The sequence below is a fragment of the Coregonus clupeaformis genome, chromosome 15 (genome assembly GCF_020615455.1).
Source record: "Coregonus clupeaformis isolate EN_2021a chromosome 15, ASM2061545v1, whole genome shotgun sequence".
Taxonomy (NCBI): domain Eukaryota; kingdom Metazoa; phylum Chordata; class Actinopteri; order Salmoniformes; family Salmonidae; genus Coregonus; species Coregonus clupeaformis.
In genome coordinates, this window is record NC_059206.1 from 40,484,067 (window position 1) to 40,509,648 (window position 25,582).

Consider the following 25,582-nt stretch of genomic DNA (forward strand, 5'->3'; position numbering starts at 1 on the left):
CTAGAGCGCGTTGGGACAAGGACATCCCAGCCGGCCAAACCCTCCCCTAACCCGGACGACGCTGGGCCAATTGTGCGCCGCCTCATGGGTCTCCCGGTCTCGGCCGGCTGCGACACAGCCCGGGATCGAACCGGATCTGTAGTGACGCCTCTAGCACTGCAATGCAGTGCCTTAGACCGCTGTGTCACTCGGGAGGCTGATGAGTCATTTATAACAAAACCTTTTGATATAACCATTTCAGTGGTAAAGTGGACAAACTGAGAAGTGAAATGACAACATTGAACAGTGAACCATCATATTTGTGTATTGAAGATCTAATAATGAAAGAGAAGGATTGCTGTTTTGAATTTGGTCAAGTTTGTGTGGAAGAGGTGGAAAAACGATTGTTATCCATCAATAATGATAAGCCACCAGGTATAGACAACCTAGATGGAAAACTATTTAGAATGGTAGCAGGCTGTATTGCCATCCCTATTTGCCATGTCTTTAACCAACACCTAAAGGAGTGTGTGTGTCGACAGGCGTTGAAGGAAGCTAAAGTAATTCCACTACCTAAAAATAGTAAAGCTTCCTTTGCTGGCTCTAACAGCCGACCAATCAGTTTGCTGCCACTTTTTAGTAAATTTTTGGAGAAAATTGTGTTTGATCAAATACAATTCTATTTTTAAAAGAACAAGTTAACTACTGACTTTCAGCATGCATATAGGGAAGGGCACTCAACTTGTACTGCATTGACTCGTGGCTAAAATAAATGGATAATAAGATGATAGTTGGAGCTTTATTGTTAGATTTCAGTGCAGCCTTTGATGTTATTGATCATAATTTGTTATTGAAAAAACTATCTTGTTATGGCTTTACATCACCTGCCATCACATGAGTTGGAGAGTTACTTATCAAATAGAACTCAGAGTATTATTCAATGGAAGCTTCTCTAACATCAGATATGTACAGTGCGGTATCCCTCAGGGCAGTTGCTTTGGGCCGTTAGTGTTTTCTATTTTTTACAAATGATTTGCCACTTGTCTTACAATAAGCTTAAATGATTATGTATGCTGATGATTGCACACTCTACAAATCAGCACCTACAGCCAGTGAGCACACTGAGACTCTTAGCAAGGAGTTACAGTCAATTTCAGTATGGATCATTAACAATAAACAGGTCTTAAATGCATGTAAAGCCAAAAGCATTGTATTTGGTTCAAAGCTTTCTCTTAGACCTACAGTGAGGGGAAAAAAGTATTTGATCCCCTGCTGATTTTGTACGTTTGCCCACTGACAAAGAAATGATCAGTCTATAATTTTAATGGTAGGTTTATTTGAACAGTGAGAGACAGAATAACAACAAAAAAATCCAGAAAAACGCATGTCAAAAATTTTAGAAATTGATTTGCATTTTAATGAGGGAAATAAGTATTTGACCCCTCTGCAAAACATGACTTAGTACTTGGTGGCAAAACCCTTGTTGGCAATCACAGAGGTCAGATGTTTCTTGTAGTTGGCCACCAGGTTTGCACACATCTCAGGAGGGATTTTGTCCCACTCCTCTTTGCAGATCTTCTCCAAATCATTAAGGTTTCGAGGCTGACGTTTGGCAACTCGAACCTTCAGCTCCCTCCACAGATTTTCTATGGGATTAAGGTCTGGAGACTGGCTAGGCCACTCCAGGACCTTAATGTGCTACTTCTTGAGCCACTCCTTTGTTGCCTTGGCCATGTGTTTTGCGTCATTGTCATGCTGGAATACCCATCCACGACCCATTTTCAATGCCCTGGCTGAGGGAAGGAGGTTCTCACCCAAGATTTGATGGTACATGGCCCCGTCCATCGTCCCTTTGATGCGGTGAAGTTGTCCTGTCCCCTTAGCAGAAAAACACCCCCAAAGCATAATGTTTCCACCTCCATGTTTGACAGTGGGGATGGTGTTCTTGGGGTCATAGGCAGCATTCCTCCTCCTCCAAACACGGCGAGTTGAGTTGATGCCTAAGAGCTCCATTTTGGTCTCATCTGACCACAACACTTTTACCCAGTTCTCCTCTGAATCATTCAGATGTTCATTGGCAAACTTCAGATGGGCATGTATCTGTGCTTTCTTGAGCAGGGGGAACTTGCGGTCGCTGCAGGATTTCAGTCCTTCACGGTGTAGTGTGTTACCAAATGTTTTCTTGGTGACTATGGTCCCAGCTGCCTTGAGATCATTGACAAGATCCTCCCGTGTAGTTCTGGGCTGATTCCTCACCGTTCTCATGATCATTGCAACTCCACGAGGTGAGATCTTGCATGGAGCCCCAGGCAGAGGAAGATTGACAGTTATTTTGTGTTTCTTCCATTTGCGAATAATCGCACCAACTGTTGTCACCTTCTCACCAAGCTGCTTGGCGATGGTCTTGTAGCCCATTCCAGCCTTGTGTAGGTCTACAATCTTGTCCCTGACATCCTTGGAGAGCTCTTTGGTCTTGGCCATGGTAGAGAGTTTGGAATCTGATTGATTGATTGCTTCTGTGGACAGGTGTCTTTTATACAGGTAACACGCTGAGATTAGGAGCACTCCCTTTAAGAGTGTGCTCCTAATCTCAGCTTTGTTACCTGTATAAAAGACACCTGGGAGCCAGAAATCTTTCTGATTGAGAGGGGGTCAAATACTTATTTCCCTCATTAAAATGCAAATCAATTTATAACATTTTTGACATGCGTCTTTCTGGATTTTTTGGTTGTTATTCTGTCTCTCACTGTTCAAATAAACCTACCATTACAATTATAGACTGATCATTTCTTTGTCAGTGGGCAAACATACAAAATCAGCAGGGGATCAAATACTTTTTTCCCTCACTGTAAACCTCAACTGGAGTTGTGCATAAAGGGTGTGACCATTGAACAAGTTGAAGAAGTCAAACTCCAATGAGTAACATTGGATGGTCAGTTATCATGGTCAAGTCATATTGATAAAGTTGTTGTGAAGATGGGGAAGGGTATGTCTGTTATAAAAAGCTGTCCTGCATTTTTGACACAAAGATCAACTGTACTAGTTGTTCAGGCTCTGATCTTGATTATTGTCCGGTAATATATGGTCCAGTGCAGCAAAGACAGACCTAGCAAAGTTGCAGCTGGCTCAAAACAAAGCAGCACGCCTTGCCCTTAACTGCACACATAGAACGAACATCAACAACATGCATGGTAGTCTTTCATGGTTGAGGAGGAATTGACTACTTGTCTTCCAGTCTTTTTAAACATTTGTGTGTTGAAAATGCCTAACCACTTGTATAGTCTATTTGCAACAGACATACATTCCCCACCCGACACGCCACTATGGGTTTCTTCACTGTTTCTTCACCAAACCAAAAATAGATTTAATGCGGTGCTCAGTTATGTATAGAACCATGTCGTCGTGGAATGCTCTGCCACCAGAGGTTACTTAGGCAAAACCAAGTTTAGTTAAAAAAAACAAATATCACATCGCATCTCCTCTTTCTAAAGATCTAATTTAAATGTATTTAAATGTAATGTAAGAATAAAGAATATTAATATGTATATATAAATAGTGTGTAAATAGTGTTTTTTTTGTTTGTTGGTATCTTTCCAGAATACATTGAGCGTACAAAACATAAAGAACACTCCCCTTTTGCTTCAGAACAGCCTCAATTCGTCGGGGCATGGACTCTACGAGGTGTCGAAAGCGTTCCACAGGGATGCTGGCCCATGCTAACTCCAATGTTTCCCACAGTTTTGTCAAGTTGGCTCGATGTTCTTTGGGTGGTGGGCTGTTCTTGATACACACGGGAAACTGTTGAGCGTGAAAACCCCAGCAGCGTTGCAGATCTTGACACAAACCGGTGCGCCTGGCACCTACTACCATACACCGTTCAAAAGCACTTAAATCTTTTGGATTGCCCATTCACCCTCTGAATGGTACACATACACAATCCATGTCTCATTTGTCTCAATGCTTAAAAGTCCTTCTTTAACCTGTCTCCTCCCCTTCATCTACACTAATTTAAGTGGATTTAACAAGTGACATCAATAAGGGATCATACCTTTCACCTGGATTCACCTAGTCATTCTTTGTCATGGAAAGAGCAGGTGTTCTTAATGTTTTTTTACACTCAGTGTATAACACTTATATATATTTTTTAATGTATTTTAATTTAATGTCCTTGTCTATAACTGTTCTGTACTTTGTGTATTTGTATATTTTATGTGGACCCCTGGAAGAATAGCTGCTGTATGTGCAGTAGCTAATGGGGATCCTAATAAACAAAACAAAAACACACACACACACACACACACACACACACGTCCACCACAGTCAGAGCCTGTGCACTGCTGGCATCTCTACTAATTAAAGGTCATTCAGTCAGTGTGGTGCCAAAAGAAAACCAAAATAAACCGTTTCCCCAGTTTCCCATGGCCTCCAGGTCTCAGAGAAACAAGACTGGGTGTTATTATTTTACAGTATAGTAGGTTGAAAACTCCAGAATTGTTGTGGAACTAATGCGTTTCAGTAGAAAAATATGTTCATTAGACCACTGCCTTTTATTCCCTCTGTTACGCTGTCAAATTAGCCACATTCTTACAATGCCTGGAGCAGGCGTTCAATTCACTTTGCTTTGTGTTTTCCTTTGTCCTCAGAAAATGGCTGAAGGGAACAAACAACTTGGAGCCTTTCAGGATTTCCATGTTTTCTTGTAGCGAGAATTAGCATAGAATGGTGTTTTGATGTTCGACAGAGGCTTTAGATGTGGCTAGAGCAGAAAGAGAGAAGGAGAGAGAGCGAGAGAGGGGGCGGGGGCAGAGTGAGCTCTCTGTGGTGGTCTAAGGTGAGCCGTCTGCCTGTGCTGGTGGAAACCGTCACGACCGTGGAATCCGTCACGAACATGAAACCATAGAACCACAACAGTATGTAACGGGTGGCTTAGTCACGGATAGGGAAAGACATATTTTATAGTTGTCAGGCTGGTTTAAGACGGTCCAGGATGAGACGGAGCCGTGTGTGACCTAGAGGATGATGGCTGGGTGTGAGCTGATGGATGCCACTGAGGCTGTCACTGGGGTGAGGAGGCACACATGGATCCAAGGCTCCTGGTGCTGAATTGATCTTGCCTCCAATCTTGGATGTACACTGAAGCTGTCAGAGAGGGCACTGGGTTCCTTCTGTGTCACACTTACATAAGCACGCACATACACATGCACATAAACATACACATGCGCACAACTCCACCCATAGTGAATACACAGAAATGCTTTTCAACTCCTGTCTTTTGGTTGTGTGACATACTCTGTACTGCTGCAACCCTTAATGGGATCTCACTACATTGTTATCTACTGGGCTGACCCTCAACTTCTGGTAGTAATGGGCGTCGTACATTAGAGAGACATGTTTGTGGAGTGGTTGTGAAGAGTGAAGTGGGATGGAAATGAGATAGATCACCACTGTGGCTGACTTCCTGACTCCTCAGCCCTGCTGATGATGGCTAATGGGAACCCACAGTTAGTTTAGCACTCAGCGAAGTGTCAAGTGCCTAATCTGATCTCAATGTTGTGGTTAACCTTCAGTCTTAAGTGTCGTAATCACCCTTTCAGAGGAATTTGCAATTTGATAACTGACTGTGTGTGTGTGTGTTCCCCAGTGAGCATGATGTGGGGGAGGATGACATCTACGACTGTGTTCCCTGTGAGGACGATGGAGATGACATCTACGAGGACATCATCAAGGTGGAAGTACGACAACCCATGGTAAGAGCTGTGTGTGTGTGTGTGTGTGTGTGTTTGTGTAATTGTCTGCTTGTCTCTCTATCTGTGTACGTGGGTGTCTGTGTCCTCTCTGATGCTCTCTATCTGTCGGTGTGTGTTCTATTCTGCTCTGCTCATCTCTTATGTTTTTCCCTTCCTTACGCTGCAGATCAGATACATGCAGGTAAGTGCCCTGACTCACCGATCTGTCATCCAGCTCTGTCCATCAGTCTGTCTGAGTCTGACATGTCCCCACAACACCCTTCCCCTCAGATGACCACACCATTAGATCAATGGCACACAGCACAGGTCAAGAGAATACCCCATCTGCCCCTGTGTGTGTGACTCACCATGACATCACCATATCACCATCAACACCATGACAGTGACACTATATGACGTCATCAAAAGAAGCCAGATCAAACCCCAATACAGCCTTCATCAGTTCCTATGTCAGCTCTGTAGCTGTGCTCTCCAGCATGCCTGATTGGGTGATTGTTTTCTAATACCCAGCTGGATCTGGGCCACTGAGTCTCTAATTGACTGTGGTTTGACTTGATTACCCCCCTGTTGTATTATCAGAACTGTTTATAAACATTCAGTTCTGTTCCAGATGACACAATAGAATGATACTCCTCTCAACACAACAACCAAGACTGCTGACAGTTGCAGCTGCCCAAACAATTGTGATGGAGATGACGTGAGAGATTTTGGCAGGGTCGTTTTATCCGTCTGTTACAGTCGCAGATGTTATTTTTTTCACCGGTCTCTCACTTTTGCATTGCATTGTGATTCACTGAACCGATGCTGCTGGGCTAGCCAGCCTTCCCCTCCTCAGCGCCCCTACCTCCCCCCCAGCCGTAGGCCCCATGAGATGCTGGCCTCCCTCTGTTTGTTTTCCCTGTCCTCATCCTCTCCCCCTCCCTAATGGGGGGCCTGTTTGCGCTGCTAAATGAATCTGGATGCCGTGGGCAGGGTGTTTGCCTTGGCTGGTCCACACTCCCTGGCCCCGCTCTGCTCTGCACTGTGCCTGGCCCCAGATGTTCCCAAAGATACAGAGCTGCAGACACAGATGTTCATTAGCACTTGCCTGTGAGCAAACCTGCCAGCACTGAACTCATACAAATCCCCCAGTTCCAGCGTTTATGTCACCACTTCCCACAACACGGCCAATCGGCTTGCGTTACACGACCGGGTCCCAGCAATTACAGTTAATCAGAAGTATCATATTCTATTGGATCATGTTGGAGGGATGAGTGAGAATTGGGCTCATTTCATTAAAAGTGCTCATCAAATTGAGTGGTTTGGATGCAGTGCTGCAGGGCTTCTGGGTGTAGCTGGGTTCTGTTCTGGAATCCCCCTGTCTGGTAATGTTGACAGTCACACCTCCCTATAAGCATTGGTTACTGTACATTGATGAATGTAACTCAAAGGGAAAATACATTGTGTCCTTTGTGTGTCCTTGTTACCTAATGAATTCCGCAGATGTTGATATCTATTTGGATAATGATGAATATTGTACATTATATCATATACAGTTTGTACAGTATTTATACAGTACAATTTTCTAGCATACATCAAGCCATATGATTGGTAATAATTATATTACATGCCTAAATAGCAGCCCTACACGTTTGAGACCCATCATTAGACAATCAGACACATTAACTACCTTGTCAGGGACGTGTAATGACATAATGACAGCCCAGCATCACTTTTCCTGTCGTTAATTACCTCCACAGAAAATGGGCATGACAGAAGACGACAAGAGAAACTGCTGCTTAGTGGAGATCCAGGAGACCGAGGCCAAGTACTACAAGACGCTGGAGGACATTGAGAAGGTGGGTGAGGGACAGAGCTAGGGAAACGTGTGTGTGTGTGTGTTTATGTACATACATATCTGCATATGTGTGTGTGTGTGCGGTGGCTGGCTGGCTTGCAGTGTTGGGTGTAGCTCGCTGCTAGAGCAGGTGTGTTTTGTCACATCTCCTGTGTCAGGCCTCAGGAAGGGAGCGGTGTGGAAATGTCAGCTATTGGCAGGTTCATTGGAGAGGACAAATGTCTATGGAGCAGATCGATAGGCTCATTATTGGCATAGTCCCATGGGAAGAGACTGATCTCCAGGGCTCTATGTGTACACACACAGACACACACAGTTCTCCCAGGGTTTTAAATGATGTCAGCGGTAAAACAGCAGCTTCTCCATGATGAGAAAGAGATTATTCTCAATTTGATGGACAGTTAGACATGATCCACTCCACTGGTTCCATTACATTAAGGGTGTGTTTGTGTTTGCTGAGCTAGACAAACATGCAATTAAACCAGAATCACCTTCTTATAATCAGAGGAGTCGTTTGGGCTTGATTGAGTTGGGGTTAATAAAGCCATCATATCTTCATTACATTTTAATGGCTCTATTTGTTATCATTAAGATGATGTAATGTGACAAGCATACAATAACGTTATTAAAACAACAGGGAAGGTTTGTGCCAGTGAACATAATCAGTGGTTCGTACTCACAGCACGTCATGGGTACTTCAAACAAATGGGTACACGTGTATGTAAGATAATGATTAAGCTACTAACACCTAGCAGCAACACATTATAGTGAAGCCTGTTTTATGATCGATTTTCCTGGCGCCCCCAGCGAATGCTATTGGATTGAACTGCTGTTTAATATACAACTTAACACTACTACCGATTTGTTTACAATGTCAACAGGTTCAGTCAATTATGTTTGTACTTTAGGCCTACTGTATATTGCCATACAAGTTCTTTTAACTTCTCAATTGTACTGTTTTGGTATTCTACAGAATTATATGATCCCTTTGAAGCAAGTTCTCAGTCCACAAGACATGGAGTCCATCTTTGTAAATCTCGAGGTGAGTACTGTTGAGTGTAATCCTAGTGTCAGTATGGAGCTGATGGAGCTGTTGTGCTGGTGTGACCCATGATGACTATGGTTGTGCTGTACCCCATACAGGATGTGATTAAGGTCCACTTTGCTCTGCTGAGGGCCATCGACCTCAACATGGTGAGCGGAGGCAACGGTCTGGGGAAGATCTTCATAGACTTCAAGGAAAGGTTAGTAACCTCAGGGACTTGTGTGTATGTATGCGTGCGTGCATGTTTGAGATCAGTATTCCCTGTGGTGCCCTGTGTGCATGCAGTTGGATTTAGATGCAGGATTTCAGGATAAGACAGAGGATAGATGGGATTAGTGTTAAACAGAATAGGTCAATTAAAACGCACGTAAGCAAAGAGCTGACTGGGTCTGTAACACTGTTATAATGATAATAAACAATTACTAGTTCAGATAGCACGCTCTAAATGTTCTGCAATCTGTGTAGGCTGTTGAAATGGATTCCTGTAATCTACTAGGGATTCATGAAAACACATTAGTGGATAGAAGAGAAGGCAGTCAGAGCTGTTGAACACTCCAGCTGCATTACAGTACTGTGGGTGATGATGTGCATGCGTATGGAGTGGTGATGTGCTTCCCGCTGTGCTGCGCTACTCTACTCTTTAGGTCATGGTAATGATAGGCCCTGGTAATGACGGGATACAGCCATGACAGCCCTCTAGGAATGTTAGTCCTGATCCAGCCTTATTTTAAGACATTCACATGGTGCTGGAGCCAAACCTCGTCAAATATATATGTTTGTGTGTGAGTGTGTGCTTGTGTTCATCTGTGTATGAGCATGTTTGTGTTTACACTGCGGATGGTGATCTGATTATAGTACACAACCGGTAAGGGGGGGGTGTATGCTTGCCCCCTGTCCCCCCCCCATCCCAAACAGACCGCAGCTGCTTGGGGGACCTGGAGAGCTGCATCACACAGAGCTAACGTGACAGCAACGACACCCTCTATCCCAATCTCTCCCTCACCTCCTCCCCAAACACAAAGTTACCCCTCCACATTCCCTCTGTTTATCGAACAGCCACTGCTGATCTGATTGAGCTGTCCTTAGATCTCTTACATTTTACATTTTAGTCATTTAGCAGACGCTCTTTTCCAGAGCGACTTACAGTTAGTGAGTGCATACATTTTCATTTTCAACTCTTTCACGCTACGCTAAACCAGGCTATGCCCTTACTGTACCATGGGCTTTTCTAAACCTACTGCACCACTATGCTACAACCAGAGAGCAGCAAGGGCTTTTAGGTCACTGCACATCTCCTAGTTGGCCTAATCATGGGCCACCACATGGTCTGCCAGCTGCTATTACAGCCCAGGCTTTAACATTACTATGACGGGTAGGATCAGAGTTGGGACTTGTAGAATGTTGAACTTCCCTACACTGCAATACGCTAAAAAGCTATTTCTTCCCACCTTCCCATCATCAGAGCATTGAAAGATGTCAACAGGGAATGTTAATATTTACCTTCTGTGACATTCTGCTGAATGCGGAACAGGAGGGTATTTTGGGTAAAGCTCCCTTTGATATTCAGGAGATGATTGACAGGCAATCTCCCGTTGTTTCATTATGGGTGGCTCTCTAACCAGTAACAGAGCCCGGTGACTAGGGGATTTGGCACCACTCCGATGGATCCATTCTCATCAAAACCCCTCGTCGATTGGTTCTGAGGAGCCGGCTTCGTTTAATTAATGTTGTTATCTCTGCTTGTAAGTCCCATTGACCTTTGCAACAATAAGCCAATTTTTTTGTCTCTTTGAGAAATGAATGAAAAGCTTTTCATGTTGTCATTGCTGCACCCAGTGAATGCCATGCTGAAAATGTCAATGTGGCTAATGGCACCTTTTCTAAAACATGCTAAGACTTGATGACAGTTTTGAATGTACTTTAGAGGAAAGCATAGAGCTGGGTGATATGGACAAAAATCCATATCATGATAAATTGACTGAATTATTACGATAACAATAAATTGAACGATAAGCTTAACATTATTTTGCACCACAGTTCTTTTTTTATATTACCCTTAAAACTATTAATACTACACATTTAAATGTTGTAGCTATCAATTGTCCCATCAACAATCAACCAACCATATTAGCAAAACTTATTTCATTTCAAACTTCACATTTCTCTAGTAGAACCCTATAGGTTATTTATCGTAATGAACGATATCAGCAAAATGTCCAAGACAAGTGGTCGGTTTGGTCGGTGTTGATCATTTTCGTTTTATCGTCCCAGCTCTAGGAAGGCAGCCTACTTTTGTATAAGAGGCTTCCCTGCTGCTTCACCATACATTACATTGGAGGGCTTGCCACTTTCCCAAACCCCAAACTCATTTCCGGAGTAATCCGCACCTCTGATAACCCTGTAATATGTACTTAGAGGCAAGCAGAGAGCTGTTGTACCAGAGGGCTCCGCCTGCGTTCCCTTCCATTTGCTGTGTGCTGAATGTGTTCAGTGAAGGTGAGGGGGTCCCAATGCCACGTGTCAGACAATATTACCTCTCTCTGCAGCCTGTCACTTCTGCTTTGCTAGGAGATTTCCTCTCCAGCCTGACGCTCCAGCCAGATGCGGCTGCAGACTCGCTACAGAGGTGGGGGTGAAGGCCGGGGGAACAGTTACTCCAAATTGTGTTTTCTCTGAAATAACATGCATGGCGGCGTTCCCATGAAGAGAGAGCTGGTGTAGCGGCAGCAGGGGTGGTAGCACCGTCCGGAAGAGAGAGAGAGGAATTTAAAGAGGGAGTTTCCATGTCACTGACGGAAAGTCTCCCTCCCTCCCACAGAAGAGCTCAATCTAAAACGACTGTGGAGTTTAGGGGTTGATTCCTCGACATGCTTTTTTTTACCGTCCATCTTCCGCCTTCACTCCCAACACTCGCTCTCCCTCTAAATATTTCTCTATCTGTCTATCTCTCGCTCTCTCTCTCTCCCGCTCCCTTTCACTTGCACCCTCTCTAGTTCAATCGAGTACAGGCTTAACTGAATTAACAAATAGACGGAATGCAATATGACATTTTATTAAATCGTTTGGGGAATGGCCACTTCTCCGGGGGAAGACAATCTGGACCCTTTCTTTCTAAAATGTGCCACCGAAATTGTCGCAACCCCTATTACTAGCCTGTTCAACCTCTCTTTCGTATCGTCTGAGATCCCCAGAGATTGGAAAGCTGCTGCGGTCATCCCCCTCTTCAAAGGGGGTGACACTCTAGATCCAAACTGTTACAGACCTATATCCATCCTGCCCTGCCTTTCGAAAGTATTTGAAAGCCAAGTTAACAAACAGATCACCGACCATTTCGAATCCCACCGTACCTTCTCCGCTATGCAATCTGGTTTCCGAGCTGGTCATGGGTGCACCTCAGCCACGCTCAAGGTCCTAAACTATATTATAACCGCGATCGATAAAAGACAGTACTGTGCAGCCGTCTTCATCGACCTGGCCAAGGCTTTCGACTCTGTCAATCACTGCATTCTAATTGGTAGACTAAATAGCCTTGATTTCTCAAATGACTGCCTCGCCTGGTTCACCAACTACTTTTCAGATAGAGTTCAATGTGTCAAATCAGAGGGCCTGTTGTCTGGACCTCTGGCAGTCTCTATGGGGGTGCCACAGGGTTCAAATCCCGGGCCGACTCTATTCTCTGTGTATATCAATGATGTCGCTCTTGCTGCTGGTGACTCTCAGATCCACCTCTACGCAGACGACACAATTTTGTATACATCTGACCCTTCATTGGACACTGTGTTAACAAACCTCCAAACAAGCTTCAATGCCAAACAACACTCCTTCCGTAGCCTCCAACTGCTCTTAAATGCTAGTAAAACTAAATGCATGCTCTTCAATCGAACGCTGCTTGCACCCGCCCGCCCGACTAGAATCACTACTCTCGGCGGGTCTGACTTAGAATATGTGGACAACTACAAATACCTAGGTGTCTGGTTAGACCGTAAACTCTCCTTCCAGACTCACATTAAGCATCTCCAATCCAAAGTTAAATCTAGAATCGGCTTCCTATTTTGCAACAAAGCCTCCTTCACTCATGCTGCCAAACATGCCCTCGTAAAACTGACTATCCTACCGATCCTTGACTTCGGCGATGTCATTTACAAAATAGCCTCCAACACTCTACTCAGCAAATTGGATGTAGTCTATCACAGTGCCATCTGTTTTGTCACCAAAGCCCCAAATACTACCCACCATTGTGACCTGTACGCTCTCGTTGGCTGGCCCTCACTACATATTCGTCGCCAAACCCACTGGCTCCAGGTCCTCTATAAATCACTGCTAGGCAAATCCCCGCCTTATCTTAGCTCATTGGTCACCATAGCAACACTCAACCATATTATACGCTCCAGAAGGTATATCTCACTGGTCTTCCCCAAAGCCAACACTTCCTTTGGCCGCCATTCCTTCCAGTTCTCTGCTGCCAATGACTGGAACGAACTGCAAAAATCTCTGAAGCTGGAGACTCTTATCTCCCTCACTAACTTTAAGCATCAGTTGTCAGAGCAGCTTACTGATCACTGCACCTGTACACAGCCCATCTATAATTAGCCCACCCAACTACCTCATCCCCATATTGTTATTTATTTTGCTTATTTGCACCCCAGTATTTGCACATCATCTTCTGCACATTTATCACTCCAGTGTTAATACTAAATTGCTTTGAAAGGCTGGTCATGGCTCACATCAACACCATTATCCCAGAAACCCTAGACCCACTCCAATTTGCATACCGCCCCAACAGGTGATGCAATCTCTATTGCACTCCACACTGCCCTTTCCCACCTGGACAAGAGGAACACCTACGTGAGAATGCTATTCATTGACTACAGCTCAGCGTTCAACACCATAGTGCCCTCAAAGCTCATCACTAAGCTAAGGATCCTGGGACTAAACACCTCCCTCTGCAATTGGATCCCGGACTTCCTGACGGGCCGCCCCCAGGTGGTAAGGGTAGGTAACAACACATCTGCCACGCTGATCCTCAACACGGGGGCCCCTCAGAGGTGCGTGCTCAGTCCCCTTCTGTACTCCTTGTTCACCCATGACTGCATGGCCAGGCACGACTCCAACACCATCATTAAGTTTGCAGATGACACAACAGTGGTAGGCCTGATCACCGACAACGATGAGACAGCCTATAGGGAGGAGGTCAGAGACCTGGCAGTGTGGTGCCAGCATAACAAACTCTCCGTCAACGTGACCAAGACAAAGGAGATGATTGTGGACTACAGGAAAAAAAAGAGGACTGAGCACGCCTCCATTCTCATCGACGGGGCTGTAGTGGAACAGGTTGAGAGCTTCAAGTTCCTTGGTGTCCACATCACCAACGAACTATCATGGTCCAAACACACCAAGACAGTCGTGAAGAGGGCACGACAAAGCCTATTCCCCCTCAGGAGACTGAAAATATTTGGCATGGGTCCTCAGATCCTCAAAAGGTTCTACAGCTGCACCATCGAGAGCATCCTGACTGGTTGCATCACCGCCTGGTATGGCAACTGCTCGGCCTCCGACCGCAAGGAACTACAGAGGGTAGTGCGTACGGCCCAGTACATCACTGGGGCCAAGCTTCCTGCCATCCAGGACCTCTATACCAGGCGGTGTCAGAGGAAGGCTCTCAAAATTGTCAAAGACTCCAGCCACCCTAGTCATAGACTGTTCTCTCTGCTACCGCACGGCAAGCGGTACCGGAGCGCCAAGTCTAGGTCCAAAAGGCTTCTCAACAGCTTCTACCCCCAAGTCATAAGACTCCTGAACAGCTAATCATGGCTACCCTGACTATTTGCACTGCCCCCCCACCCCCACCCCATATTTTTATGCTGCTGTTACTCTGTTAATTATTTATGTATACTCACTTTAACTTTACCCACATGTACATATTACCTCAACTACCTCAACTAGCCGGTGCCCCCGCACATTGACTCTGCACCAGTACCCCCCTGTATATATAGCCTCCCTACTGTTATTTTATTTTACTTCTGCACTTTTTTTTCTCAACACTTTTTTGTTGTTGTTGTTTTATTTTACTTTTTTATTTAAAAATAAATGCATTGTTGGTTCAGGGCTGTAAGTAAGCATTTCACGGTAATGTCTACACCTGTTGTATTCGGTGCATGTGGCAAATAAAATTTGATTTGATTTGATTTAAATTGTAATTATTTTGCACTATGGCCTATTTATTGCCCTACCTCCATAACTTACTACATTTGCACACACTGTATATAGATTTTCTATTGTGTTATTGACTGTACATTTTGTTTATCCCATATGTAACTCTGTGTTGTTGTTGTTTTTATCGCACTGCTTTGCTTTATCTTGGCCAGGTCGCAGTTGTAAATGAGAACTTGTTCTCAACTGGCTTACCTGGTTAAATAAAGGTGAAATAAAAATAAATAAATAAAAAAGATCTTCGGCGCCAGATGATGTGATGGCAGGTAGCCCTATGCAGGGCTGCTGGCATTGAAACACCCCTGCTGGGGGAAAGCAGTTCCAGTGATGGGCCTTAAGGTTATTATAGCTGGTGGTGGTGGGGAGGTGTATGGAAATTATCATTAGTAGGCTACAGGCAACATAACTGAAGCTGAAAGCCATATCTTAATTGATATCTTACTGTCGATGGCCACCCTGCGACTTGGTTTGCTGCTGTGAGGCTGGATAATATAACCATTATTCAAGATAGAACTGATTGCAAGGACTGACTTAACATATCAAGTTATTGCAGAAGACGTTTTGTTTATGACGAGATAAAATACAAATTAAATGAAAATGCCTAGAGGGATGAGAGTTAAAGGCAGTAGTAGGTCTACTGAGCACATAAAGCATGGATGAGGTATTACAGTTTTTTTTTTATCACTGAAGACTCAATTGATAAAAATGACTGTGATATTGCAAAGCCCCACTTGTGAAGTAGGCTACGATTATGCATGTCTGCCAACTTCATAATGTCAAATATGAATGACTATGCTTACAGACTTTAGGAAACATATTATCTCTGATTATTATACGATACCAATCCATGATTGCTGGCGATGGAGTGTCGGCGTGGCCGTTCGACAAGCAGCTCTTGGTTTCACCTTAGTTCGAGTAAACTCCTATGCAACCATATACAGTAGCTGTAAACAACACAAGAGTTTTCATGGCCAGGTAGGGCATGACCATGAAAGACACGCCAGTGTTATATGGAGTTCCATACATTCTAATATAATGAATAGAGAGGAGGGAGCGATAGTGAGGGGAGAGAAAATACCACAACATGTTAAGGGGAAAGAGTAGGCCCGTGGGCTATACACCTGAAACCAAACACCACAACATGTTAAGGGGAAAGAGTAGGCCCGTGGGCTATACACCTGAAACCAAACACCACAACACGTTAAGGGGAAAGAGTAGGCCCGTGGGCTATACACCTGAAACCAAACACCACAACATGTTAAGGGGAAAGAGGAGGCCCGTGGGCTAAACACCTAAAACCAAACACCACAACACGTTAAGGGGAAAGAGTAGGCCCGTGGGCTATACACCTGAAACCAAACACCACAACATGCTAAGGGGAAAGAGTAGGACCGTGGGCTATACACCTGAAACCAAACACCACAACAGCTAAGGGGAAAGAGTAGCCCGTGGGCTAAACACCTGAAACCAAACACCACAACATGTTGGGGAAAGAGTAGGCCCGTGGGCTATACACCTGAAACCAAACACCACAACACGTTAAGGGGAAAGAGTAGGCCCGTGGGCTATACACCTGAAACCAAACACCACAACACGTTAAGGGGAAAGAGGAGGCCCGTGGGCTAAACACCTGAAACCAAACACCACAACATGTTAAGGGGAAAGAGTAGGCCCGTGGGCTATACACCTGAAACCAAACACCACAACATGTTAATATACGTAGACCCATGATGAGTGAAGTATTTCATTTGAACTGTGAAGCCTACACCACGTCTATCCTGTACATATGACAGTAACATTTGATTGATTTGTGCAGGCATGATAGCCACTACAATGAAGGCTATATTATAATAATTATGCATATGCATTGCTCGCAGAACTTAAGATTGAAGTGACAATTATTAGGCGGCAGGCCTTACGATGAGTATCGTCGATAAATATAGGCTAATCGTGAATTATACTTGCAAGCCACTACCAGTAGCATATATGTGCCCTTGTCCCTGCAGAGAATAGATATACTGTGCTCCCTGCAAAAAAGGATAACATATTGTTTAACAAACGGTTCAGTGTACCCCATGAATAGCCTCGGGAGTATGCATAAAAGGAGCATTTATGATACATCCAACCAGATCTGATAGCTGAAATTGAATAACATTATGTATCAACGTGGGATGACGGCTAAACACAGCCACACATTTTAATTTATGTAAATTATCAAGCTGTCTTATCCTGGTGGTAAACATTAAGCACAAAACATTGTGGCAAGTGCTCAATGCTACCACAAACTCTGCAATGGAAAGGATACACTGTAGGCTGGGATCAGAGGTTTTAAAGATGTACCGGGTCGGTGGTTGCGGCAGCAAGAGGGGCCCGGGTGGAGACAGTGGAGGTAGCCGTGGCGCACGTTGCAGCAGAGGAAGAAGGACCAGCCTGATCAGACACAGCCATCTTGGAGTTTTCCCCCTTGCTGGCAAAGCTAATTTCTGGAACTTTTTCCTCCCTTTGGGAGAAACGACCTCTTCTCCCGAGAATGGGATGCCGTCGTCTGGGAGTTGCAGAGATGAGTCAAGCGCAATAATAGTAGCCAGTTGGAGTAGCTCATGGCTGGACATGCGTGGAACCACTGTGATGTCCTTTTCGGACAAGATTTCCAGAACTTGAGCATCTGAAAATGGGCCCACTTGCCTGAGGAATGTGCATTTTTGTGCCCAGTTTATAGTCTACAAGGTAAATAGGTGAATGACGTTCCACACAGAGGAGAAGCAACAAGACGCTATGCTGATGATGATACGTTTGTATTCATTCCCACTATGCTCCTAGAATAGGAAACCAAGTGAATTATGTTATACTTACTGGATGAAGTTAAACGAGCTTTCAGACCAGCCTTCCTGATTGAACTTCTGTAAACTACATTACATCAAATCAATTCAAATCAAATTGTATTTGTCACATGCGCCGAATACAACCTTACCGTGAAATGCTTACTTAACCAACAATGCTGTTTTAAGAAAATAGAGTTAATAAAATATTTACTAAATAAGCAAAAGTTTAAAAAAAAAGTAACACAATAAAATAACAATAACGAGGCTATATACAGGGGGTACCGGTACCGAGTCAATGTGCAGGGGTACAGGTTAGTTGAGGTAATTGAGGTAATTTGTACATGTAGGTAGGGGTAAAGTGACTATGCATAGATAATAAACAGTGAGTACCCTCTGTTACTGGGTTACTAAATTACTAAGCATTGTCCCCTGTAGCTCAGTTGGTAGAGCATGGCGCTTGCAACGCCAGGGTTGTGGGTTCGTTTCCCACAGGGGGCCAGTATGAAAATGTATGCACTCACTAATTGTAAGTCGCTCTGGATAAGAGCGTCTGCTAAATGACTAAAAATGTTTTTAAAAATGTAGAGCCTTACAGTCGGATGCTGACAGGCGGTGATGCAACCGGTCAGGATGCTCTCAATGGTGCAGCTGTAGAACTTTTTGAGGATCTGGGGACCCATGCCAAATCTTTTGTCTCCTGAGTGGGAATAGGCGTTGCCGTGCACTCTTCACGACTGTCTTGGTGTGTTTGGAGAATGATAGTTTGTTGGTGATGTGGGCACCAAGGAACTTGAAGCTCTCGACCCGCTCCACTACAGCCCCGTCGATGTGAATGGGGGCGTGTTCGGCCCTCCTTTTCCTGTAGTCCACGATCAGCTCCTTTGTCTTGATCACGTTGAGGGAGAGGTTGTTGTCCTGTAGTCAATGAACAGCATTCTCACATGAGTGTTCCTTTTGTCCAGGTGGGAAAGGGCAGTGTGGAGTGCAATTGAGATTGCATCATCTGTGGATCTGTTGGGGCGGTATGCGAATTGGAGTCGGTCTAGGGTTTCCGGGATGATGGTGTTGAACTGTACTGAGCTATGGGCATATGAATACACCACTAGACTGTTTGTCTCTTGCCGTTGTCACAACGCAGTAGGAAATATTGGCTAGGACACGTCTTGACAGGCGCCGCTACCCCGAGCTAGGCAACAGAAGCGACAGAGGCCACGTGAATCAGGACTTTTTTCGATTCACTTCAACACCTTTTCCAAATGACATGTCATGCTCCTCGAGGGCCTAGCAGAAGCCGTCATATAGGCAGAGTGCTGCTTTAGCATCATCGAGAGCGCATTCCCTTTGGGGACTTATTCCATGCTGTCGACTGTCTCTAATATAGAATCCCAACATTGACTCATCATCATCTTCTACTCTGTACTCTCTCTAGGATATTAGAACACAGTTTGGTTAACAGCACTCTCATTAGATCCATTTCATCCAGTTATGCATTTGTTTATATAGCTCAGAGAGATTTAAAGGCCATGTACTGTAATGATGGGACTGGCTCCATGGCCTGTCATCTGTACAGTCAATTATGTTTCTGTGATGTTGAGGTCTGTTTTATAAAGTGGTGTCCCCTATTGTTTTACCAGTCAGTCCTGTGAGTCATGCTTACTGCTCTTGGATCAGTATCGCTACTCCTTTTATATGACGTGAGGTTTTAAGGTCAGCTTATGAGTAACGTTTCACAGAATCATATCCTTATGCACTTGTGTAATAGTGTTCCATTTACTTCTTGACTCAAAGAAGCCCGCACGCTACACTGTGAGAGGGAGAGAGAAGAGGGGGTGAGACTGGTGGAGAGAAAAGGAATGAAACATTTCTTTAAAGGGAAAGACAGAAGCAGTGATAGGAGATATCGCTGGTTCCTAGGGGAGCATAGCATCACAAGTCTCCCAGTGTTATGTGTCCAGACATCAGGAGAGGAGAGGCTGCGCCTGTCAGTGTCTCAGGGGTTAATTATGGCTGACTTCGCTGTGTGTGCGTGCGTGTGTGTACATGTGGCTTTGTACATGTGCGCGTATGTGTGTAATCATCCCCTTTGTTCCACTGGCTGTCTCTGGGAGGAGAACAAAGACAGTGACTTTCCTTTAGAGCTGGAGGAACAAGAAAGCCTGTTATTAGAGGGGTCTGTAAGTATTAGCATTAACACTGTGACACGTCCTCTCTGCTGTGTCAGTGTCAGAGCAGGCCCTGTGTCCCACGCTGAGGCCTGTCACTGAACAGGGGACAAATTGGTCTGTTAGGATGGCCCCTGTTCACCTCCTCTCCGTGTCCTTGTCTGTCAACACCACAGACCTTTGCCTGGTTTTGTAGTGTTTATAGTTGTGGTGGAGGAGCTTCAGAAAGCGGGCCCTCAGGCACAGAGGCTCTGCCCCAGACACACTACACAGGCTACATGGAACCATGCTGTGAACACTGCCTAACCCCATCCGGCTGAGCTCTGAGCTCTCTCATGTAGCCTACACTCTCTCTTTCCCTCCTTTTGTCTCTTTATTTCTTTGTTTTCTCTTGCTATCGTTTTCCCCCACTCTCTCTGCTGTCTCTCTCTCTCTCTCTCTCTCTCTCTCTTTTATCTTTGTCTGTCTGTCTGTCTGTGTCATCTCATTCACTCTTCCTTTATCCATTCTGTCACATATAAATATACCCTGTATATTGCCATGTTCTAATATAACCAATCGATAAGGATTCAAAACCTTGTGTCTAGTCTCAGTGGGTGTCCAATCATTTGCCTCATACTCTGATCACAATATCACTTTCCCCACCAGTCGCTCCACCTTAAACATCCCGCTCCTGAAATGGCCTCGTAAAATAAGACCTTCATGTTCAATTAGGTCTGTGACACGTGTTGTTAAAGCGCGTTCTGACACCTGCCCTGGACCATCAGTATGCTGCTGCCTGCTGCTGAATCTGCCTTCCGCTGGCTGCCTGGCTCATAATTGAGCAAGGCACCCATTAATCTTCATCAGATTCCCCTCCTTAAGGAGAGGAGTGATCTCCCTGGCTGTGGATCAGGCCCTAATCAGGGCCTTGTTAGCCCCAGACCACGCTGACTCTGGACCAGGCCCAGGCAGGGAGCTTCACAGTGGAGGTCAGTCTAAGCCAGTCATTAATGGGGTTTAGGGATGGAGAGAGCCATCCGGATTGTCGGCCACTGGATAACTCATCAATACGGATGGGGATCTAGTTATATTGTGAATGTACAGTAGGTAGAGGTCAGATAGTTACTAAGCATTTTAATGGGGTTTGTGCAATCTTCAGGTGCTCAGTTAGTGGGTTTGTCCATGTAAGAGGCTTAGGGAGGAGATGGGTTTAGTTTTGAAAGCTGGGGTAGTGCCTGTTATCAAAGCAGTCTGTTAGTGACTTATGCTCTAACTTCAAGATTAAGTGAAGAGTTGTGATCTGTTAAAAAGCTTAGTGAATTACTGTAGTAATTGAATTGAAAGAAGAAGAAACCCAACTATGTTTTAAGACATTTTCTAAGAGAAATGTGCGTTTCTGTCATACTGTGCTCCTGCTCTCTTGCTGTGTTTTGGAGACATCTCCCAGCTCTCTGGAGCAGTGCTCTTGTCTCTGTCAAGGATCTGTCAGGGACATGATTAGACTTTAGAAATGCCAACTCTGCTCCGCTAAAGATTAAGAGAGGGGTTTGGCGTCAGAGGGGTTTGGCACTGCCAGTTGTGACAATGCCCTACTTTGAAAAATAAGAGAGAGGAATCTGTGCCACGCGTGGTGCCATCCTCTAGTCAAGATAACTTTCAACTAGTTCCAAGATGAAGTGATCTGTGTCAGGGGCCTGTTGTGAATGTGCCCTTCATGTCCTTACTGGCCCAAATTAACTGGCTTTCTGCCTATGAGAACTCTTCAAAGCAATCTATTATAATCACTATCTTTCATTAGTGTACTGTGATTATACTATGATTATGACTTATTGGGTAGAGGTGTGCATTCTTCAAAATATTGCCCATATGAAAAAAAAGATATGCCCATATGAAATCTATTAATATGTTCATTTTACATCTGCCCCCTATGGTGGCAAATGGGTCACCCACTGAACTGTTTAATACTGTTGTAATTATGTTTAATCTAATGCTATTAGTATGGCTTACTCCTCCTTAGTGTCAATCACCCAATGGGTTATTGGGTAATGAACTGGTCCTACGAGTCAACAGCATATTGCTATATGATGAACTGTGTTGATATTGTGTACCCTTTGCAGGAACCCTATAATAGAATATACACTGAGTGTACAAAACATTAAGAATGCCTTCCTAATATTGAGTTCCACCCCTTTTGCCCTCAGAACAGCCTCAATTCGTCAGGGCATGGACTACAAGGTGTCGAAAGCGTTCCACAGAGATGCTGGCCCATGTTGACTCCAATACTTCCCACAGTTGTGTTAAGTTGGCTGGATGTCCTTTGGGTGGTGGACCATTCTTGATACACACGGGAAACTGTTTAGCGTGAAAAACCCAGCAGCGTTGCAGTTCTTGACACAAACCGGTGCGCCTGGCACCTACTACCATACCCTGTTCAAAAGTACTTACATCTTTTGTCTTGCCCATTCACCCTCTGAATGGCACACAAACACAATCCATGTCTCAATTGTCTCAAGGCTTAAAAATCCTTGTTTAACCTGTCTCCTCCCCTTCATCTACACTAACAGGTGACATCGATTAAGGGATCATAGCTTTCACCTTGATTCACCTGGTCAGTCTATGTCATGGAAAGAGCAGGTGTTCCTAATGGTTTGCACACTCAGTGTATGTTAGTAATAATACAGTGATGTAATGTGTTGATATACAGATTGTTGATCTACGGCCAGTACTGCAGCCACATGGAGACTGCCCAGAAGATACTGGATGAGCTCATCGCCACGCGTGAGGACGTCAAAATGAAAGTAGAGGTACAGTAACCACACACACACACCTCCCCCTCCGTTACCACCCATCTGGCATCTGCTCAACATTGGCGCAAAGTTAGTATACAGTGCATTCGGAAGTATTCAGATCCCTTCCCTTTTTCCACATTTTGTTACGTTACAGCCTTATTCTAAAATGGATTAAATAATTGTTTTCCCTCATCAATCTACACACAATACACAATAATGACAAAGCGAAACCAGGTTTTTAGAAATGTTGGGAAATTTATAAAAAATAAAAAACAGAAATAACTTATTTACATATGTATTCAAACCCTTTGCTATGAGACTCAAAATAGAGCTCAGGTGCATCCTGTTTCCATTGATCATCCTTGATGTTTCTACAACTTGATTGGAGTCCACCTGTGGTAAATTCAATTGATTGGAAATGATTTGGAAAGGCACACACCTGTCTATATAAGGTCCCACAGTTGACAGTGCATGTCAGAGCAAAAACCAAGCCATGCGGTAGAAGGAATTGTCTGTAGAGCTCCGAGACAGGATTGTGTCGAGGCACAGATCTGGGGAAGGGTACCAAAAAATGTCTGCATTATTGAAGGTCCCCAAGAACACAGTGGCCTCAATCATTCTTAAATGGAAGAAGTTTGGAACCACCAAGACTCTTCCTAGAGCTGGCCGCCCGGCCAAACTGAGCAATCGGGGGAGAAGGGCCTTGGTCAGGGAGGTGACCAAGAACCCGATGGTCACTCTGACAGATGGGAGAAACTTTCAGAAGGACAACCATCTCTGCAGCACTCCAGACAGACGGAAGCCACTCCTCAGTAAAAGGCACATGACAGCCCGCTTGGAGTTTGCCAAAAGGCACCTAAAGGACTCTCAGACCATGAGAAACAAAATTCTCTGGTCTGATGAAACCAACATTGAATTTTTTGGCCTGAATGCCAAGCGTCACGTCTGGAGGAAACCTGGCACCATCCCTACGGTGAAGCATGGTGGTGGCAGCGTCATGCTGTGGGGATGTTTTTCAGCGGCTGGGACTGGGAGACTAGTCAGGAATGAGGGAAATATGAACGGAGCAAATTACAGAGAGATCCTTGATGAAAACCTGCTCCAGAGCGCTCAGGACCTCAGACTGGGGCGAAAGTTCACCTTCCAACAGGACAATGGCCCTAAGCACACAGCCAAGACCACGCAGGAGTGGCTTCGGGACAAGTCTCTGAATGTCCTTGAGTGGCCCGATCTAACATCTCTGGAGAGACCTGAAAATAGTTGTGCAGCGACGCTCCCCATCCAACCTGACAGAGCTTGAGAGGATCTGCAGAGAAGAATGGGAGAAACTCCCCAAATACAGGTGTGCCAAGCTTGTGGCGTCATACCTAAGAAGACTCGAGGCTGTAATCGCTGACAAAGGTGCTTCAACAAAGTACTGAGTAAAGGGTCTTAATATACATATTTTTATTAGCAAAAAAGTCTAAAAACCAGTTTTTTCTTTGTCATTATGGGGTATTGTGTGTAGATTGATGAGAATTTTTTTTTACATTCATTTTAGAATAAGGCTGAAACGTAACAAAATGTGGAAAAATTCAAGGGGTCTGAATACTTTCCGAATGCACTGTAAGTAGAAGACAGGTCCCTAGGTCCCAGTAGAGATGCCTGGGGATGTCCTAACACAGTGAAACACTCTTAACTGTAAGGAGCAGAGGTCTACAGAACAGTACTGTACGGTCTCCAACTGCCCTCCGTCACTGAGGTACATGTACTTCCCGGTCAGCCCTAAACACACATATTACAGTTAATACACATATTACAGGATGTTAAACCCCCCTGGCTGGAAGGCCTAGGGAGCATCAGAGAGAGGACATAGAGAACTCTGTCTGTGTTAGGGACATAGTAACTTCTCTGTAGCAAACTAGACCTAAGCCAAGTCAGAAGTGATGATAGAGAAAGGGTAGTTACTGATGATAGGAGAAGACTAGCTCTGTGATGAAGGGGGATTAGTGTGCAGGATAGGAGGCCTGAGATTGGGTCTGGGAGTTGATTATGACCTTGCTATCTGACTCATAGAAGGAGGGCTTTGGAATTGGGTACATTGTAGTGGTTTCTTCCTGCTCATGCAAACTCTCGGAGTGTTCTCACACACACGTGCATGTGCACACACACACACACACATACACAACAATGTGGCTTTTAAATTGGATAAGGATCAGAGTTATCCCTTCAGGAGAGAGAGAGACATCAGGCCTGATAATCACAGTGAATAATCTCTTTATGTAGAGCAGAGAATAGAATTCATCATCTACTGGGTTATGATGGGTCATGGTCTGACTCTCAATGCATTACAATGCAGCTGTATGGCTCGTTGTTTTTCTTAACAGTAACAAGGACATTGTTATGGCTATTATTCAGAGAGAGGGATGAATGTGTTCTTTATTACTCATACAGTGGAGGAATATCCATATCAGTATGAATGGCCTGGTGTAGTTGTTGACTAAGGGGTAGGGACACACAGGGATTTGATAACTTGAATTAATAAGCTGTTGATACTGTTGTTGGAAGGCACTACTGTAGGAATGTGTTGTAGTGATAGTTTGAAATGACACTTTTGTATCAGAATTTGTACACTTTGGCTGCTGTTGTAGTAATGTACTGTTTTTGTTGTTGTTGTAGGAGTGCACTATGAAGGTGCAAGAGGGCAAGTTCAAGCTCCAGGACCTGCTGGTAGTGCCCATGCAGAGGGTTCTCAAGTATCACCTCCTACTTAAGGTAAGGCGCATTACAAACCTACAATACAACTTGTGCTAACCCTTAGGCATTAATGTCAATGGCAATAATGTGACACATTCACATTAATCCTCAGTACCATCACTCTTCACAAAAAAGGGACATTCTTCAAGACAATAATATTGAACATCATGAGATTTTCTTGGTATGGCTGTTGAATATGCTAGGTGTTTTAAGGGTGAATCTCACTCGTAGGCCCACTCAGTACACATCTTGGTGTCCCTCTGTTTCCCCCTA

The 25,582-nt window shown here is 44.5% G+C and overlaps 1 protein-coding gene across 11 annotated transcripts in view; it reads left to right on the plus strand.

Annotated features, from left to right (window-relative positions):
• LOC121582444 (guanine nucleotide exchange factor VAV2-like) overlaps positions 1-25,582 on the plus strand; it is a 242,660-nt gene that overhangs the window by 200,990 nt on the left and 16,088 nt on the right. For 8 of the 11 annotated variants that reach the window (XM_041898222.2, XM_041898224.2, XM_041898231.2 and 5 more), the window contains exons 5-11: positions 5,621-5,726; positions 5,893-5,907; positions 7,466-7,564; positions 8,537-8,605; positions 8,707-8,807; positions 22,489-22,588; positions 25,232-25,327. In XM_041898222.2, the coding sequence (XP_041754156.1) occupies positions 5,621-5,726; positions 5,893-5,907; positions 7,466-7,564; positions 8,537-8,605; positions 8,707-8,807; positions 22,489-22,588; positions 25,232-25,327 (586 nt within the window). The remainder of the gene's footprint in view (positions 1-5,620; positions 5,727-5,892; positions 5,908-7,465; positions 7,565-8,536; positions 8,606-8,706; positions 8,808-22,488; positions 22,589-25,231; positions 25,328-25,582) is intronic. The other 3 variants (XM_041898225.2, XM_041898235.2, XM_041898236.2) reach the window with 1 other exon arrangement.